This window comes from Eupeodes corollae, chromosome 1, assembly GCF_945859685.1.
Source record: "Eupeodes corollae chromosome 1, idEupCoro1.1, whole genome shotgun sequence".
Classification (NCBI taxonomy): Eukaryota; Metazoa; Arthropoda; class Insecta; order Diptera; family Syrphidae; genus Eupeodes; species Eupeodes corollae.
In genome coordinates, this window is record NC_079147.1 from 311135594 (window position 1) to 311155403 (window position 19810).

Here is a 19810-nt window from a genome sequence, read left to right on the forward strand (position 1 = left end):
TTAATCTATGTAGCTTATGAATATTTAAGTAAGTCGCTTGCACTAACAGAAAAAAAGAGGCTCCCGAAGTAACAAAAGATATTCAACAGACAATAAAATACTTACTAATCTTCAAAAGCTTTGCTGCGCAACACATATCATGTGTGTAGCAATTTACTTGCTCTTGCTGCAGTGAATATACCACCCTCATGTTATATTAGAACTTTAGGAGAACGTCATCTCAAACCACTTAGATATGTGTATAAAACAATCCTACGTTTAAATTGAATCTTTAGTTACAGCTTGTTTGTGATTACGTTCACTCTGCGTGCTAACTTTATTCGTAAATAATATTTATTGCAACTTGCAAGTGGTTAAAAAAATTAATTAAATAAAAATATATTCAATTTAAGATATTCGAAGTTAAGTTCTATTTAATAAAGCTAAATCGAATCCCAAATGGGTTATATGTTTAGTTTAGTGAAGTGTAGCGAAGTGAAACAATATAATTCTTCAACCGATGCATTTTTAGTTTAAATGATTTAGTATTTGAACATAAGAGTTTGAAAATAAAATAAGATTCTAACTTGGATTTTAAAAAGACGAATAAATAGATACATACATAAAATGCATAAGCTATTTTATAATACAGGTAAGATTATAATTTTAAAGACAAGACATCTATTTTATCATATCAAAACGAACATTTTATGCATTGTGTAGAGTAACTACGATTTGAATTTTTCTTATGAATAATAGCTATACATTATCTTGAAAGCTAATGGAATAATAAAAAAAACATCGCAAGTGGAAGTGAAAAAGAATAAGCAATAGCTTCAAGCAGTGACTGAGATCAATTTTGGACTTCTTAAACATTCTTAAGTGGTGTAGTTTGAACATACGTACTTTACAGTACGTATCTACCAACGACACAAAGTCATTGTCTGGAATTTCTATAGGGTTTCATTCCAATGAAAACAACTGACAATTAATTTCATATAAAAATCGATGAGGGAATGTGTGTATTATTGCTTGTTCTGTAAGGTACACATTCACATTGCACATAATTGCCAAGTTCAAGATGTACCATATTCAACTTCTAGTAACTTGTACTAGAGCTAGATTCGCATCAAGCAACAAAATTATAAGAAGAATTTTAATCTTTTAGATAAACGTACCTAACTCTATCGAAAAATCTCTTATAAGCATTTAACAAATAGTTTCCAATGCTAACAAATGTTCTGGTTTATCAGAGCATTGAATAAATATGTCCTTGAGAAATAAAAAAAACATATACCCTTGATGAAAACAAAACAACAGATTATTATTTTTATAATTTTGTCCTAAAAATGGTTCTTACCAAATTTATTCCTCTGGAATTCCTTTTTGAGCTTTGGAAACTTTTTGCAATAAGTAGAAGTCAAATGTTTTTCTGGAATCAGCTGTTTTCGTAATCTTTTTTTTAACCTTTATTTCTTTTCAACTGAATTTCGACATATTGAAATACTCAAAACAAAATTGGGAACATTAAGTTTTTCGGTCGAACATACTTAATATCCATATTCATCCCATATGAAATGTCTTTGTATTTATTTGAAAAAAATTTAGTTATTGTTATAGAGGTTTACCTTTTCTTATCTACATGCGTATTTATTTGTCTGTGAAGAGCATACAGACCAGGATTACCCCTGCGATACTTTTAATTACCTTAAGGAATTTTGAGTACGTACTTTTTAAACCGATATTCCCTTAACATGACAACCCTGAGTTTTGAAATAATAATCAAACTTAATAACATTCCGCGGAAAATGTAACTTTCTAAGAGAATGCCGGTTAAGATACTTTAACAAGAATTGGGCTGAAAAGTTCTATACACATATGTATTAACACAATATTGACACTTGAATATTAATTCTTGAAAATTTAAAGAAGGCTTTCAATATAAATTTAGGAAAAAAAAAGAGTTTTAATTTATGACAAAATAGTTACTTTTTAGTTCTTACTAACCGTATGCGGAGACATAATATATACAATTTAATTGGAGTCGATACCACAATTGATTCGTATTATAGTTCAAACTAATTTTAAACTTTTTTATTAAATTGTTATCATAAAATAACCACAGATTGAATTTAGATAAAGCCCTCTCAGCACATCTCTATATTATTATTAACTGTAAAACAACATTTATTTGAATTCGATACCTAGTTCTTGAGATATCGAATTCGAAAAATGGTATTCCCAACGTACGGACATACAACGTTTGTGCATGTTTTCGCAACTGATCCTCAGCGTTTGGCAGCATTACATTTTGTAAAATGTTAGGTTAGGTTAGGTAATAGTGGCTGTCCAAGATGGAAACGGACACACTTAGGCCAGTTTAATGGCCAATTGTGATACCACATGAATCTTGAGGCTTCCTCCTAAGCTCAATGGAACCAGCTTGAGTCCCTTACGAAACGTGAGAGGCTGATTATACCGATATGATTTAGATCGGTTAGATCGTTTAAGAAGAACTCTCCTAGGTAATTCTTGCATTTTCGAGCCAGAGCAGGGCTTGTACAGGGAAGATGAAGAACTGTTTCCTCCTCTTCCTCGTCCATACAGCTTCTGCAAAAGTCATTTGAGAATACGCCTAGTTTCGTGGCGTGCTTTCCTTTTAGACAGTGTCCGGTTATGACATCTATTATTTGCTGTTGCTCAACCTGGTGCCTGCCCTTGCATTAGCAGCATTTTACAAATACCTATTTTTTTTTTTTTTTAAATTCATTTTTATTAATTCATTCTTAAACCTATCTTAAAGCTAGACAAAAATTCATAAAACTAGCCTAATTATCAATAACTTTCAACTAACTTAATGGTCCCATACGGACACTCTAAGTTAAACTATAACACTTAAAACTAATACCTTTCGGCCCTAAGATCTATTTTACTTCAATTTAAATTTTATTTATTTTTGTATTTATTAGAAAAGTTTGAGAAAAAAAAACTAATATCAATATCCTTTTTTACTTTTGCTTACAAACTACTTAAAATAAGGTCCTTAAATAAAACTTAAAAACTAACTTAAACTACCTATTCCACCTTTAAACTACTTAAAACTAGAACAACCACAGCAGCTAATCTAACTATCTAACATTTTTGTTTTTCATATTTTGTTGTCTATTTTTTTTTTAATCCATTTTTTTTTTTTTTTTTATTTTAATGTTTTTTTTAATTTTTTTTTTGTATTTTTTTTCCATTTCTTTTCGTGCCACCATGCCTATTCTACTTAAAACTAAACCCTAATACTATTAAACAAGTATGTAAGCCGCCAAGGCTTAAAACCCCATCCCGACTACCCACTATCAAGTGCCGATTGAAGCCACCAAAACTGGTTCTCCTGCTTCACCCTATCAGTTCGGTCCCGTTCGGACACAACCCTACTGAACCGAAGGAGCTCTGCTCCACCTTCTGCCATGACGTCCCGATTGTACAGGAGTCGCCTATTCACGGTTCTTCGTCTGACGTGGTAGATTAACGGAACTGCCAATCTATCCTGTATCAGACCGCATTTGTCTAAAAAGAGGAATGCCTCTGGTGGAATGAACCCGCTCAAGCGTGCACTTTCAAAATACTCGTCGTTCGGATAGAACGCCCCGAAAATTAAATTGTTGGTCGAAGACATAGCTCTTGCAATGTGACCTCGAACGAGTTTTATCACGAAATTGTCAATGACCTCGTTGGAATAGTAATGCACATAAGAAGATTCGGCTGTTCGATATAAGCCGGTAGAGCGTCGTAAACACTGCCGCTCGAACACCCGAAACTTCTCCATCTGGGAAGGGGCAACGTTGAACCACACAGGACAACCATAAACGATCATTGGCCGTATGAGGGCCATGTAGCAAATTACCTTCACTCTGGGGTCAAGCCGACTGCTAAAAAACAGCCGTTTCGTCAGAGCGAAGGCTCCTCTGGCCCTGGTCAGAGCAGCATTTATATGTCTGTCGAAATATAAATACTGATCTAACCAGATACCGAGGTACTTCACTACACTTTTGCTCGCTAATGGCTGCCCGTGAAGATCAACGATCTTGCGCCAATTCTTACACGTATCCCTCGTGGCCCTAGCCAACGGAGTCCGGAACAGAATTGTCTCCGACTTCTGGTCATTTATTTTCAGTTTCCAGTCGTCGCAATATCGCTGAATCTTGTCGAAATCACGCTGCAAGAGAATTCTAATAACCTCAACCTTTTGGGCCGTTCTGTACGCAATTAGATCGTCGGCGTACGCAATTGCCTTTGTAAGACTACCTATCAGATCGCTGGTGTAAATGCTGAAGAGAATTGGCGAATTCACCGCTCCCTGTTGAAGACCATTTTTAATTGAGAATGTTGTGGTAGAAGTTACATTGCCACTTTTGACAACAAACTTTCTACCGTTAAGCATACCATAAAGTATATACAACAATGGCTTGCTTATGCCAAGCCTGCTCAGTTTTAGGTAAAGACCCTCTAACCATACGGTGTCAAAGGCCTTTTCCAAATCAACCAGAACAGCACCTGTGCATTGTTGTTTTGATTTATTCCATTGGATATCAGAAACGAGTTTAGACGCAGCATGAATTGTGTCATGACCCGCCTTGAACCCGAACTGTTTATCCGGAATTATTTTGTTGTCCGCAGCCCACTTAGTCAGAGCCCTATTAATGATCTTTTCGAAAACTTTGCTGATGCTCGGAAGAAGACTTATCGACCGAAGATTTGCAAGTTGGAGTTGTCCTTTCCCTTTTTCGGGAGAGGATGAACCACAGCTGTCTTCCAATGCACTGGATAATATGCATTATCCATACAAATACCTATTGGTATGCCAGTACGTGCCAAACGTGGTAGGATGGGCTGTACTGTGCCGTTAATGGTGAGTTCATCTGCCTTAGTTACCTGGAATGTCTCTATGGCCCGGCACCCAGCAAAGGTGAATATTAAACTGTTGCGCCATCTCCATTAGAGATGATCGACAGTTATGGACTGTTATAGAGTTTGTAGAGACAGAGTCCAGGGATTTGATAGCGGCCTGGCTGTCAGAGAAAATACGGATATCAGATGTTGATATCACGTTTTCTTTGAGCCAAGACAAGACTTCTTTAATCGCCAAAAGTTCCGCCTGGAACACGCTACAATGATTGGGAAGGCGGAATGAGAGACTTAATTTCAGTAGTTCAGAGTACACACCTCCACCAACCCCTTCTTTGGTTTTTGACCCATCTGTGTAAAAATGGATTGACTCATCCTCCAAGAATGTCCTATCCTCCTAAAAAGATCTAGTAGGTATAGAAATTTGGAAGTTTCTGTCGAATTGTAGTTGGGGGATGGTGTAGTCTGTGTGCTTTGGAATTGATTCTAAGTACCTTAGAATTACGGAGTGGCCAATGTTGTTGTTAGTCCACTGGGACGAAGCATTGAGGCGAATAGCAGAGCTTGCAGCTTGTTTGTTTGCTATTCCGGCCGAAATGCTCGAAAAAGTTACCCAAAATTGGACTTTCCGAATGGACCACCTAAGACGCAGCCGCGGTCAACATTTAAATGAAATTATCGTCATGGACCAATCTAACGTTTCAAATAAAGAATCGATGAGATTTTGCAAATTTAATGCGTTTTTTTTAAAAAAATGTTCTCAAGCTATTAAAAAATCACCGTTTAGTATATTCAGTTGCACTTGTTTGCCAACCCCTTTAATATGAGCTATAGGCACGAGTACGATAACTTTGGCGCCGAGATATAATAACGGTTTTTGGTAGAGGGGCTTAATACAAGCATTTTTTACTATGGGAGGGGGGGGGTCTATCTCCCCCCGTTTAGGCGGTAGGGGCAATTTAAAAAAACATGTACTTTAAATGGAAAAAAAATAATTAAAAAATAACGGTAATACTTACAATTAAGTATTATACCTTTTTTTAAAGCCAACACTTGTGTCTAGTAGCTTGTTTTTAAATCAAGTCAAAACTATGCATAGTTTGCGAAAAACACTGTTTTAAACTCAAAATTTGGTAAAAAAAAAAGTTAAAAATATGGTTTAGAGTGTAATATTTCAAAACTTTTAGATTATCTACAATTTTTTTTTTTAGAATACATTGCCCTTATTTATTTTTGATCGAAAACTGAAAACTAGATGATTTTATGTCTTTTAGTTTTTGAGTTTTTGAGTTGGGTTGTGTTCAACCCCGGGTATTTGCTATAACTTTTTTTTAAATTTTTATTTTATAATTAGCACTTACTTAAAGAGTTCAAACCCGGCTACCTGCGATAACTTTTTTATTATTACATTTTTGTTTTAATAACTTACACACAATTCAAATACGTTTAGTATGCCAGTGACAGTTAGGGGTTTGAAATTAATACATTTTAAATTTTAATTTAAACCAAAAGCTTTTTCTTCTTATCGTACTAATGGGTTTTGGCCTAAATGTTCAAAGTAGACATGTGCATTCAAGAGGACACAAGCGTCCACGGATTTTTCTCAAAACCAACCTCTGTCTATCAACTCCTACTCTCACCTCCCTGTGGTGAACATCGGGTGCCTAATACATCAATTGGAAAGTTGTTGGGGGCAGCAAACGAGAGAGAGGGGGAGAGGTGTTTCCACTAAGGCATCTCTCTTTATCCAGACGGCAGTGGACGAATTCTCGTTATGGAATCAACACCTTATAGGGCTTCTTCGACATTTTCGGAGCAGTTCACACATCTCAATATCCACAAGGGGACATGGAAATCTCCTGATCAATCAACCGTCAACCAGATTGACCACATTGCGATCCACGCACGACACTTCTCCACTATATAGGATATCCGAACATTCCGAGGGCCAACATTTTGACTCGGACCAGTATCTCGTTGTAGCCAAGGTACAGCTACGGATATCCCGATAAAAGCCAAAACAAGGAAGCACTGTGAGAAGATTCGACGTTAGACTGCTACAATCGAAAGAGACTGCCATTTCCTTTTCCGATCGAGTCTCTAATAACCTCTTAAGGAGTCGTATGCTGCCTGCATTAAGCATTGAAAACTAGTAGCAACATTGCCTTGCAGCCATCAGAGATGCCGGCTCTGAAGTGCTAGGTTTCACGGTGCCACCACAGCGAAACCCCTGGTTTGACGACGAATGCCGGAAAGGGAGATAGAACCATTCAACCTCGGCGACGCAGATCAACAATTCCGCCTACCCGACCTTGACGAAGTGAAGATAGCTATATCTTAACTTAAGATAAACAAAGCCGCTGGAGCTGACGGCATCTGCCGAACTATACAAAGCAGCAGGCGATTACTTCGTAGGCCAACAGCATACACCAACTCATCTGCAAAATATGGTCGGAAGAAAGCATGCCCGATGAGTGGAATGTCAGCATAGTGTGCCCGATACATAAGAAAGGAGACCATCTAAACTCCGCCAACTATTGAGGCATCAATCTCCTTAACATTGCATATAAGATCCTCTCTGCCGTATTACGAGTATGTGAACGTCTGAAGCCGTTCGTCAACAACCTGATAGGTCCTTATCAGTGTGGATTAAGACCAGGGAAGCCCAATATCGACCAAAAATTCACACTACAGCAGATCTAGGAAAAAACCCAGGAACTTCAAATCGATACCCACCATCTCTTTATCGATTTTAAAGCCGTGTATGCATCCAAAGGGAAGAGCTCTATAGAGCAATGTCTAGTTTTGGCATCCCTGTTAAACATATCCGTTTATGCAGAATGACGATGGAGAATACACACTGCTCTATTAAGGTCGGAAAAGATCTTACCGATCCATTTGATGTTAAAAAAGGTTTTAGGCAAGGCGATGTCCTGTCATGCGACTTCTTCAACATCGTTCTGGAAAGAATTGTGCAAAACTCAACCGTCAACACAAGAGGCACAATCTTCCAAAGGTCCATCCAATTATTTGGATACGCAGATGATATTGACATAATTGGAACATCAAAGCGTGATATCAGTAGAGCGGTTTTGAGCATTGCGACGGAAGCGAAGAAGATGGGTTTAGTGGTCAATGAGAGCAAGACCAAGTATATCAAATCAAATGGGGTGGCGCAACAGTCCGTTGTGAACCAGGGCCTAGTGACTTACAACTCTCAACCATTCCTGTGTGCGAGTAATGTTGTCGGGAATGGAGGGGACCTACAATTTTATGCCGAATCCGAACGGCTAGTTTGAGAAACACTTGTTCATGACAAGAATTACTCTTGAAGGATTTGTCAATTCCTCGCAAGCCTGTCAGTCATTTGCTGGTATTGTTGTCTATTGTTAATAGCACACCCTTCATCTTTATCATGAAATTAACATGCATTGATTTCATATGCGCATTAGTATTTTTTTTCCAAATAAATACCATTAAAAAAATATTTATTACTATTTTTCTAGATTTCAGCTTGACGCCATTGAGGATATTTTTAGGGTTAGCAGTAGCAGTTTGTATCTTACGGGTAACCAAATCCAGTGAAGCAATAGGTAAGAATTTTTTTACATTTTGTTTTAAGTGCGAGTTTAAATTTGTGATTCAATTTTCACCATAACTTATTTTACTTTCATCACCGAATTTTGTGGGGTCCATTACAACACTTCAGAATAAAAGGTGTACGGTTTCTTAAATAGCCTTTTATTTTCTACGTTTCTGTTTAATTTAAATAACAGAAAAGAATTCATGTAGTAATGCATATAACTAATACAAAATTTGTTCAGTTACCTTTTTTAGTAAAAAAAAAACATTATTGTGACCGACAAAAATGTCGTTATATTTAAATAATACCATGACGCTTAGTGTCACTAATCGTAATATTTAGGCTTAAAATTTGTCAAGTCGTTTTTGAATATTATGTATCGATTCCCATAAAAAGTACCTAATTTTACTAGTACTTATTATAAAGTAAATTTAATTCATTTGTGGGTTTAATTAAACAAATTCGAAGAAAAGAAATCTCTATGGCCCTACATAGGTAAATATTTATATTATATCATGACACATACCTTATGCTTAAGAAATTCCCTAGTAAAAATATAGCATTGAGTGTAAAATCTGTAGTACTCTTGACCAGTGTGCTGTTGGCCCTTGATTTTGATTTCCTCTATTATCAACTTTAGCAGAATCTTGACGGTTGCACAGGCGTTGCTTCGGTCGTTCCTCTCCATGAGAGTATTATAGTTTTAACATATATTTATGAATACAATGCATATGGTTTTATAAGACAATAGTAATTGTATAATTCGTTAGGTACTGGTGGACCAAGTTTGGTTGTGGAAGGCAAAGATGCATTACTTACCTGCGTAGTAGCAAACCCATATCTCAACAACACAGTTCTGTGGCGAAAAGGATCAAGAGAAATTATGTCTGCTGGAATGAACAGAGTTACCAAGGATAAGCGCATCAGAGTTCTGCACGATGAAAGTAAGATCGGAACATAGTATTGTTAGTACAGAAGCACTTGCTTTTTTTTGAGTGCAGAAATCCTGACTTATTTTTTTAAATGAAAACAAAAATACGTGAAGAGTACGATAACTTAGGCGACAAAGTTTAATGGTAGATTTGTATAGAACAGTTAAAAACAAGCATTTTTTACTATGGGAGGGGGGGTCTATCTAGCCACGTATAGGCGGTAGGGGCAATTTAAAAAAATATGTACGTTAAATGGATTGGAAAACAATTATTAAATAATATTGGTAGTACTTACAACTAAGTTGTATACATGTTTTTGGAGTAAAAACTTTTGTCTATTAGCTCGTTTTTAATTCAAGTCAAAACAATGCATAGCTTTTGAAAAAAAATCTTTTAAACTCAAAATGTATGCAAAAAAAAGTTAAAAAAAAAGTTTAAAGTGTAATTTTTCAAAACTTCACTACTGTTTATTTTTTAGAATTATTGCTCTTATTTGGGTTTGTTAAACAACTGAAAACTCTTTTAGTTCATGAGAAAATTAAAAATTATCAAAATAAAAATACTTTAATTAAATTACTTTTTCCTTGTTTAAGTATTTACGTAGTCTTATTTTTATAGTTATAATCGAATATGGATTAAGATATACCTAGGGTAAATTAATTTTTCTTAAATCTAGCTAGCACCCACGGCACCTTGCACCCTCCCACCTTGCACCCACTCCACCTTGTACCCACCCCGAATCCTATGTTTATAACTATCAAAATAAGACCACTTAAGCAAAAAAAAAGTAATTTAATAAAAATATTTTTTTTATTGCTTTAAAAACTGGCTAAGAGAACAGAATGTTGGCTTTAAAAAAATGTATCATACCTTATATTGTAAGTATTACCGATATTTTTAAACTATTTTTTTTCGATTTTAAATAATATTTAAATTGCCCCTACCGCATAAACGGGGGGAGATAGACCCCCTCCCATAGTAAAAATGCTTATTTTTAACTATTCTATACAAATCCGTCATTAAACTTTGTCGCCTTAGTTATCGTACTCTTACCTAAACTACCAAGAGCGTAAAACTCCTGTCAGCTTCGGAAAAGAATATGAAAAATCAAAACTTTCAGAAAAGCTTGTATTAGAAAAGTTGTATCCTACTTTCTCTGCAAAATAAATTATTAACGCATACATATTTAATGTGTACATATTATGTATATATATACGTATATATATACAAAAGCACATTTTTAAATACTTAAACAATATTGAAAAATAAAAATTCTACGATAGTAAATAATTTGTTGGTTAAAGCAATACTTTGTATTTTCAAATTTATTTTAAATTAATTTTGAATGGCCTTAAAAAGCGCGAACTAAATCTGATGGCAAATGTTGGCATTGCATTTTGTTTTTTATAGATTTTTAAAATAACTTTATGTTTTAAATATTCGTGTTTTGTTTGTTTCTATTAGTAGCCAGCGCAGTAAACTTTGTACGCTTTTTACTTTGATTTGAACTCATTTTTTTTGGTAAAAGCGTATATCTCGAATTTTAGTGACATCCAGAATTAAAACGTAACAATTGAAGTAGTATTTCTGTGCTCTAAAATAATTCCATTTTTAAGGTTTCATTTATCCTCTATAAATAAAAATAAAGGGTTATATTTTTTGTGAAGATCCAAGATCTAAGACTGGAAGTGGGGGCGATGTTTGGGTTTTACTTATTAAAAATACGACACCATCCGATTCGGACATTTATACATGCGAAGTTAATTCTGATCCTGTAATACGAAGTTTTCAAAGTCTTACTGGTAAGCTTTAATCTTAAAATCTTAAGTGAAGTCAAATTAATTTTAGTATCCTTTAAAATTTTTAGTTAGACCATCAGTGAAAGGTGAAAGTTCAACGCAGGTTGCTCCGACAGAAATAAGTGTGTATCACTGCTCATAAAAATCCGTTTATATAAAAGTTTAAATTATTTCGTTTCAACAGCTCCATCCGCACAACAGTTGTCCCACGACTTTACAGAATGCTGCGAAACTCAAAATGTTTCGAAAGAGTGTACTGGGTTTTGCAATGTTCATAATATTATTGATGGAACCACTGGCGTGGAGCCGGAAGTCTGTGAAAAGGATTTTCCGATTATTGTTAAGTGTATGGCTGACGGGAGGAATCATGTTCCATGCTGTGAACAAAGAGGAATTCCAGATATTTGTCAAGATATGTGTCGGGGGGAATATAGTCCTTTTACAGATCTTCTTAAAACGAGGGTCTCATGCATACAACATACTCTTCCTGGGCTTCAGTGTATTTTGGAAGGCGTGCAGAAACTTCCAAGCTCTCCGATTGATGTTTTTGTAGAAACAATTACTGATACCTCACTCAAAATTGGCTGGTCACCACCTGAAAAACTACCAGAAACTGTTACTCACTATTCTATAAATATATCCGCTTTACATAGCTTTGATCCTGACATCCTTCCAACAACTGTGTCAGATCCGGGAGTAAATATTAAAGTGTCCAGTGACTTGGAAACGTATGTTGTATCTGAACTCAAACCATTGACAATGTATACAGTAACAGTGACTGCTCATAATCAGCATGGTGAGAGTCTACCCAGCCAGCGAGTACGTGCTCTGACTTTTAGTGCAGAAGATTCTGCATTTAAACTAAACAACTCAACAGCTGTGATACCAAAACTTCCCAATATAAGAGGTTGTTGTGAAAAAAATGGTATGTACCACAGAATGTGCCTGGATAAAATGTGCGACCCAAAAAAAGCTAGTTTAGCAAGCTTACCAGATTTTATGGTGTGTGCTCCATGGTCAAACGTAACATTCAACTGTTTAGCAAATGGTATTGATCACTCCTCGTGTTGCCAAACAAGAGGGGTACCTTCAATATGCTTGCCTCTTTGTTCTGGAAAAGTTTCAGCCCTAAATTTTAGTTTATTCAAGTAAGTTTTTTCCAGTTTCATTTCATTGCACAAAAAAATATGTTTCAACTATAATTTAAGGTGCTTACGATACATGCCAGACCTTAGTAGCTGTCTTCTCCATGGATATGGAGTGTTGCCGGGATATCCAAGGAGGCTAAGGTCAATAGAGATTTCTTCATCTTTTGCCATTTTGGACTGGAATGCTCCAAAAATACGGACTGAAACAGTCTCCCAGTTCTCATTATTTTTCAGACAACTAGGTTCAGAAAACGAATACGCAATGATCCAAAAAGTGAATATATCTTTTAAAGACAGTCTGTTCAAAAAGTATACAAATATATATATTATGTATTTGAATCATTATTTTGTTAGGAACGTCCTCCCTTAATATTAGAAAACTTGGAACCTGGAACATATTATGAATGTTATGTTACAGCTGTGAATGCTCATGGACAAGGTATGCCTTCATCACGATTAGTGTTTCGGACAAAATTTCTGGTAAAAAGCAGATGTTATTTTGTTCATCAAATTTCGTCATTAAGTCTAAAATTTCAAAACTAGGAAAACATTGATCAGACACCTCCTTTGTATAATATTAGCAAATGCTGCGAAACTGCACAGCTTCTTCCAAAGTGTCTTCCACTTTGTTCTTACGATATGAAGTTAAGCGATATGCAAACTTTGGGATCAACTTGTCAAGCTCAAATGGGTGAGTATTAAATATACAAAATGTAGGTAATATTTACCTCCTGAACTTCGAAATAACATTGCTTTTATTTCAGCAATAATAGTTAAATGTGCAGTGGGCGGTCGAGACCACGCACCTTGCTGCAATCGAAGAGGTGTATCTCCTTTGTGTGCTCCTCTATGTCGTGGAGTTTTACCATCAGTTTCTCCGCACCTTGCGTCATCAGAATGTTTGTCATACGCAGGGAATATTTTACAATGCTTTGAAGAAGGTAAATTACTGCTAATAAATTAATCGTGTATAATGTACAATATTCCTGCCTACTTTTGCAACCTAAATTCCAGGTACTGGAAATATACCTGGTCCCGTTGAGGACATGCATGTAACAGATGTTTCAAACAGCACTATATCCTTGGAATGGTCTCCGCCTAGCGACACCTCACAAAATGTAACCATGCAATATGAATACATTGTTCAATATGGAAAAGTTAGCAACATGACAATGTACGAGACGGTATTTAAGCTGGAAAATGTAAGAATCTTTGTTTATTTTATATTTAATGCAACGTCTTAAGTATATTTTACTTCCAAAGGAAATTCATACTAATGCGACTTCAATAGAACTTTCATCACTTAAGGCATCATCCCTGTACAGGGTACTTGTAACTGTCAGCGGAGAACATGGCACTTCACTTCCATCTTCAATGCTGGTTGTTAACACTTCTACTAGTTTGGATGCTTTAAGTGAGTGATTTTAATTTTGTTTGTAGTTGAAACACATACATACGTTTTCAATTTACAGATAACTCGAAATCTTCATATGGAGTTCCTTCGCCACCACACTCCTTGCAAGTGTCTGCACACGGTGCGGACTGGGTTACAATATCTTGGCAACCGCCGGAATTTTCACACCCCCATGAACCAATTGCATATAGGTAAAGGCTCAATACCAAGTCATTATTGACAACTTATTTTGTGTAACAGAGTGCAGGAAAAAGGTGTTATGTCATTACAAAAAAAGTCAGCAACTTTTTAATTTGTGGAAAAAATCAAAAATTCTATGTTAGAACTTAGAAGAACGTTGTGATATCTCAAACTGTATTTGTTTACTTAATATAATTTACAAAATATTTATCTACTTATATACATACCTAGGTACATATATGTACATAGTTTCGTTAGATGATAGAAAATCCTTCTGATCGTGAATATGATTGTAGTAGAGATTACTTTCTTTGCTTAAGGATTGATCTGATCATACCTGAGACTAGTATTAAAGTGTTTGTAAATGAAAGCTTTCAGAATTTTATAACTTTTCAATGAGTACTTTTTGTGAAGTTGAGTGAATGTAGTTTTGCAAGAAGACGCAAAAATGTAAGGAGTGCATAATATCCCCGTTTATGTGCACTATAGTAATATGCACGAACAAATTTGTAATTTGACAGTAAATTACAAAATAGAATATTAAACTGCACAACTTCACACAAAATTATTTATTTTAACATGCAAATCTTAATTTTGGTTCTAATATTTACTCTTATAAATATGCAATAAGATACAGTTAATGTGTGCAAGAGAATATTGAATACATTTTCTTTTCTAAAATTAAAGGGTACATCATAAAGCAACCTCGTCAAGCGAATTTTCGATTAAAAACACCAGGAATTTATGGATACGTCTGGACAGTTTGAGGCCTAACTCTCAACACATTGTGTATGTGGAAGCAATAAGCGCCAAAGGAGTATCGCTAGCTTCAGAGACACTAGTGGCTTGGACTGATCCAGCCTTGCCACCATATGTGAATGTAAGAAAAGATTTGTGGAATTTAAAACTTTTATAAAAATTAATAAATTCATCGTTTTAAGCCGCCCACTGTTCAACCTTCAGATATTGTTGCTGAAGGGGGATCCATGACAGTTCTGTGTTTAGCACTTGGAAATCCAGCCCCAACTATTTCATTGTACGTCGGTGGGCACTTAGTACGGCAAGACAAATCAAGAAATATGGTTACTGTTATTCATAACGTAACAATGGATATGGAGCATGTATCTTGCTATGCAGACAATGGTTTTGGAATGCCAATGCAGGCGACTAGAAAAATAAACATAAGCTGTGAGTTTAAATTTCTTCCAAATATAGTAGAAATGGTTTTTAGTTTTAAATATTTTATACAACTATTTTTTGTAATGAATATCGTTAAGTGTGCTTAATTGCACCATACAAAATAAAATTAATACAGTTTCATTTATTTCCTTTAATTCGAAAATATTTTTTTATTTTTCAATAGATCCACCCAGACTTCAAGCTTCCGGTATTACAGTTGCTAATATTGGGGATACCGTTGACTTAAAGTGTGCGATAAAATCAATTCCTCATCCGAAAATTATGTTTTGGCGAGATAAATATGGTGAAAGCCCTATCACTCAAGGAGGAAAATATGACATAACTGTTCAAAACAACACTTCAAACCCTTCTCAAAGTACAATGAATCTTCGCATCTTAAACTTACAACTATCTGACGTGGGTGACTATTTTTGCCATGCAGAAAATGCTCTAGGATCAGCAACAAGCCCCGTTTCAGTAAGAATCAGGACTACCCCTTCAATAAACAACATATCTGAATGTTGTTCCAATCAAAATGTTTCTTCACCTTGCATGATTGCGTGTGGTTTTTATATTGATATTGATGCAGTGATAAACAAACCGGAATGTATTGTTGACTTTAATAAGTTAATGAAATGTGCTGCTGACGGGTCCGACCACCGAAAATGCTGTGCAGACAGCAATGTTCCACGGAAATGTCTTAATTGGTGCAGAGGAGAGTCAGTTCTCAATACTGAAATATGTAGTCTTCAACACACAAGGACCATAGTTGGTTGTTTTGAGTCCAATAGAGACAAACTACCAGGGCCGCCTCAAAATCTAGAAGTGAAAGTGATTTCGGATAACGAAGTTAAAATTAGGTTCGTATAATATTAATTTATTATTTATTTTTACACAGTTAATAATTATTTGATTTAAAGTTGGGACCCTCCGTCTAAGAACCCTGACTCTGTGGATGGCTACCGAATATTTTATCATGAAGCTGCTGTTAGTGAGACTGTGGAACAAGCAATAAACTCAACTGAAGTGAAACGAATTGACGTTACAAAGACAAGCGCTAAAATCGATGGTCTGAAACCAGAAATTTTATATGAGCTAGTAGTTAAAGCTGGAAATTCATTTGGTAAGAAAATACAAATTTATACGAACATTTTAAATTTACTTAATATTTGCATTTAAGGTGCTAGTATCCTTACCGTACCAATTCGTTTTACAATCGGTGACAGAGAATCTACTTCTGCATCACATGCTAGTACTGCAGGCACCATTAGTGGAATCATAGCTGGAATTTTAGCTATTCTTCTTGCTGCATTGGGACTATTTTTCTACAATCGCAGAAGAAATGGTAAACAAACAGCTAATGCAGTTGCGTTTGAAAACCCGAGTTATCTTAGAGGGGTCGAACAGGTCCAGGTCAGTAGTAGTCTATTTTAATAAGGTATTAATACTAATATATTCATGTAGTCTTGAATGGCAAAGGCCTTAAAGAAATATGTATGTATGTGTATAATACACACTTTGTTTGTTATTTTTATTCAAAAAAAAAATAAAGGAATATACAAATATTTTGGTAGGCTGTGCAGACATTGTATACAAATTCATTTAAAAGTTATAACTAGCTATGTACGTAAGTAGATAATCCACATTTTCGTTATTCTGTTTCTCATAAGGGATGATGTTGCAATATTTATACATCTATTTTTAAAGTTATATCCACACTTAAAAACTTTATAATGATAAGCACAAGGCCAGCCAGTTGAATTTGTTGGTAATTTTTTGGTTTGAACCGCATTACATTGTAAACATTAGTTTAATTTACAAAAATGTATTGATTTTAAATAGTCTTATCTTAGTAAAAATTTGTATTTATTTATTTTATCGTTTCGTCCTGGATATTTATCGATTTCTTAATTTTTCTGCAGATAGCTACTACTCAATCACTTCCTACATCACCACCTTCCATGTCCAAAGTGAAGACAAACTCGAAAACTGAAAGTGGTTCAATATCTCCAGCTTCTGAAAGTTCGAAAAGTCGCTTTGTAACAGCTGTTCAAGCAATTGGAAGTCCGAATCAACCACATTATGAGGAACTTAAATTTGGCCAAGAAGGTATTTTTAAAGAATTATTTTCATTCAAATTTATATATATCGCTTAGTTATTTGAGCAAGATTTAAAACGATTTAGTAAATTGCAGTTGCTATTGAGCAATTTATTAAGCTTAAAAAATGCTTTTCCTAATTTTAACCGATCTCTTAGCAATTTGCTAAAGTTAAAAAATGCCAAGTCTACAAAACATCTGCACAATAATTTGCTACAGATATTAATTCCCATCATGGTTATTATTTTTATGAAGAAAATTTCGAATTATAACCGTTTTGCAATAGTATTTATGCCCATAATATTCAGCAATAAAGTTTTTTTTGTGCGTAAAATGTCAAATAAATTCATATTATGCGTCGACACTGTGCTCTGTTTTGGTTGACACAGTCAAATAAAGTTGTAAACAAATTTATTATATGTATTTGTTGTTTTGTACTTAAAATCTAAACACAATTAAGGCACTTGGTTAGGAAAAGATATTGCTTTAAAAATTGTTTTTAATTATTATATGTTATCTTTTTTAAGATGCATTCGTTAGTAATAAAATAATGCTTAAATGCTTATATCTTTTCACAGAAACATGATAATTTTAGTTACAAAATTACGATTTCTTATTTCTATAAAATTATTTTTGAAACTTATTCTACTTGCAGGGTTATGAGTTTAAAGCAAACAAAAAACATCTAGTCATCTAGTGAGGAGTTGCCTGGTCACATCACCATTTCTGAAACAAGCTGATTTTTCTATATAATAGATAAACAGAAAAATGAAATATGTTGGTTTTGTTATAACTAGACAACTTTTATTTTAAGAATAGGCTCTATAGAATTACCTAATGTACATATACAAAAAAACTGGAAGGAATTATTTTTAATATAAATATGTAGATACATATGGATATCTAACTGATAATATATGCAAACATGTATTTTATTAATTAAAGGCTAAATAAATTATACCATAAACAGCTTTTTAGAATTTCAATTTTACTTGATATACAGAAGAAAACATGGATATCTTTTGAAGCCAATAAAATTATCAAACGATAAAGCAGCTGTCTTTACAAAAGTATAAATATTGAGTATGCGAAGTTCAACATTTTACAAAAGTTAAAAGTATGTACATTGTACATATTGAATAAATAATAATTAATTTATCCCTAAACGATATATAATATATATATTTTATTTTGTAATTATATGTTATTTGTTTTCCAAAAAACCTCAATGAAGTAGATGCCTCTTTAAGACATAAAAAACGGCATAACTTTTTGAAAACCAGGAAATATTTCTAATGGTATACAAATGTTTGATTTTCTAACGTGTTGATCTGGTAAGTTATAGTTCTTATTTAGATCCTGTATGTTTCTTCGAAAGAGCGATATCAAAAAAGTGTTTCTGTGCAGAAATGAAGCGGTTTAGAACTTTTTTGAATATAACAAGAATTACTTGGTGTTGAAAAATATAAGTAGTTGAAGTCAGTTTTCAGGAGCAATTACGTATTTTGTTTTAATTTAATTTTTAAATATATTACTTTCCTAGTTCGAATTGTGTTGTGCCAACAATTACACTGTATGCAAATTATGATAAGAAAGAATAGCCAACATGTATCGACATTCCGAGCCGGTTTATCATGTAATCGTGATCGAAACTAAGCATGTTAGTATTTAAAGGTTAGAACCATCACGGCTAAATAAAAAATTAACCTCAACTTACTAACCAATGGAACATCCCGAGTTGCTGATTTCTTTTTTGTTGGTGTTCTTTTAGCAATACATCAATTTTTTTTTCGATACATACTATACAATAAATATGTAGATTTCAAAACGATTTTTTTATAAATACAAATTACGTGCAACGATTTTCGTGTCTTCTGTATGGAGAGCTATCATAGATATAGCTGATTTGCAGACTAAGGTACGGAAATCGTTGCCTTTCAACTTCTGATTTGTATAAAAGTACGTACATATGTATGTGAAAAGTTTGGTCTCAATATTGATTTATAATTTAGCTTTCATATGGTTACAAAATATATACACAAAATAAAATATTTTTAGGAACTCTTATCATCACATTCAATTCATAACACATATCTTAACATAATCTTTTTCTTGCTTTTAAATCTATATTATTTTCATTTGGAAATTTCCAAGTAATCAATGTTTTGTTTAAAACCTTCTTTTCTAGAGTGAATAAAATGTTCATACCTACATACATAGCTGTATAAATTAGCTGTTTGCATTATATATAGAAACAATTATTAAATTTACATTTATACATAATAAAAAATCTCAGTCTGTTCTTATTGTTTTAATTGAATCCTTTTCTTTGGTTCACTTTCTAGCTCTTCCCACTACAACTATTTAATAGGTCACGAAAGCCTGAAATAACAGCTAATAAATGGGTTTTTTTTAAGAGAAATATATATAACCCCTTTTACTTTCCTTTTTCAAAAACAAAGTAAAAAATAAAAATATCATTGTAACATAATAAGAAATATAATAAATAACTATAACAGATGTAATAGTGCAACAGTGGTCAAAATATGGCCAGTGCATGAAACAATTTCCCTTTCATGAATTACCTACAATGGAACGTTT

The 19810-nt window shown here is 34.1% G+C and overlaps 1 protein-coding gene across 1 annotated transcript; it reads left to right on the plus strand.

Annotated features, from left to right (window-relative positions):
- The first annotated feature begins 281 nt into the window (after positions 1–281).
- On the plus strand, positions 282–18180 carry LOC129943012 (Ig-like and fibronectin type-III domain-containing protein 2). The gene is made up of 20 exons (XM_056052216.1): positions 282–631; positions 8382–8468; positions 9229–9402; positions 11058–11192; positions 11258–11311; positions 11374–12337; positions 12398–12611; positions 12692–12817; positions 12881–13028; positions 13102–13278; positions 13352–13539; positions 13601–13751; positions 13810–13942; positions 14619–14811; positions 14873–15119; positions 15295–15970; positions 16031–16233; positions 16291–16523; positions 17033–17219; positions 17865–18180. Exons 1-20 carry the CDS (start codon positions 607–609, stop codon positions 17870–17872), a joined length of 4323 nt encoding a protein of 1440 aa, XP_055908191.1. The 5' UTR covers positions 282–606; the 3' UTR covers positions 17873–18180.
- The last annotated feature ends 1630 nt before the right edge of the window (positions 18181–19810 follow it).

Bases quoted from the DNA above. Each gene is read 5' to 3' on its own strand.
- LOC129943012 (XM_056052216.1), top strand. From the start codon at position 607: ATGCATAAGCTATTTTATAATACAG. The intron at 12,818-12,880 runs GTAAAAAGCAGA...TTTCAAAACTAG, and splicing joins TGTTTCGGACAAAATTTCTG to GAAAACATTGATCAGACACC. The intron at 14,812-14,872 runs GTAAGAAAAGAT...CATCGTTTTAAG, and splicing joins CCTTGCCACCATATGTGAAT to CCGCCCACTGTTCAACCTTC.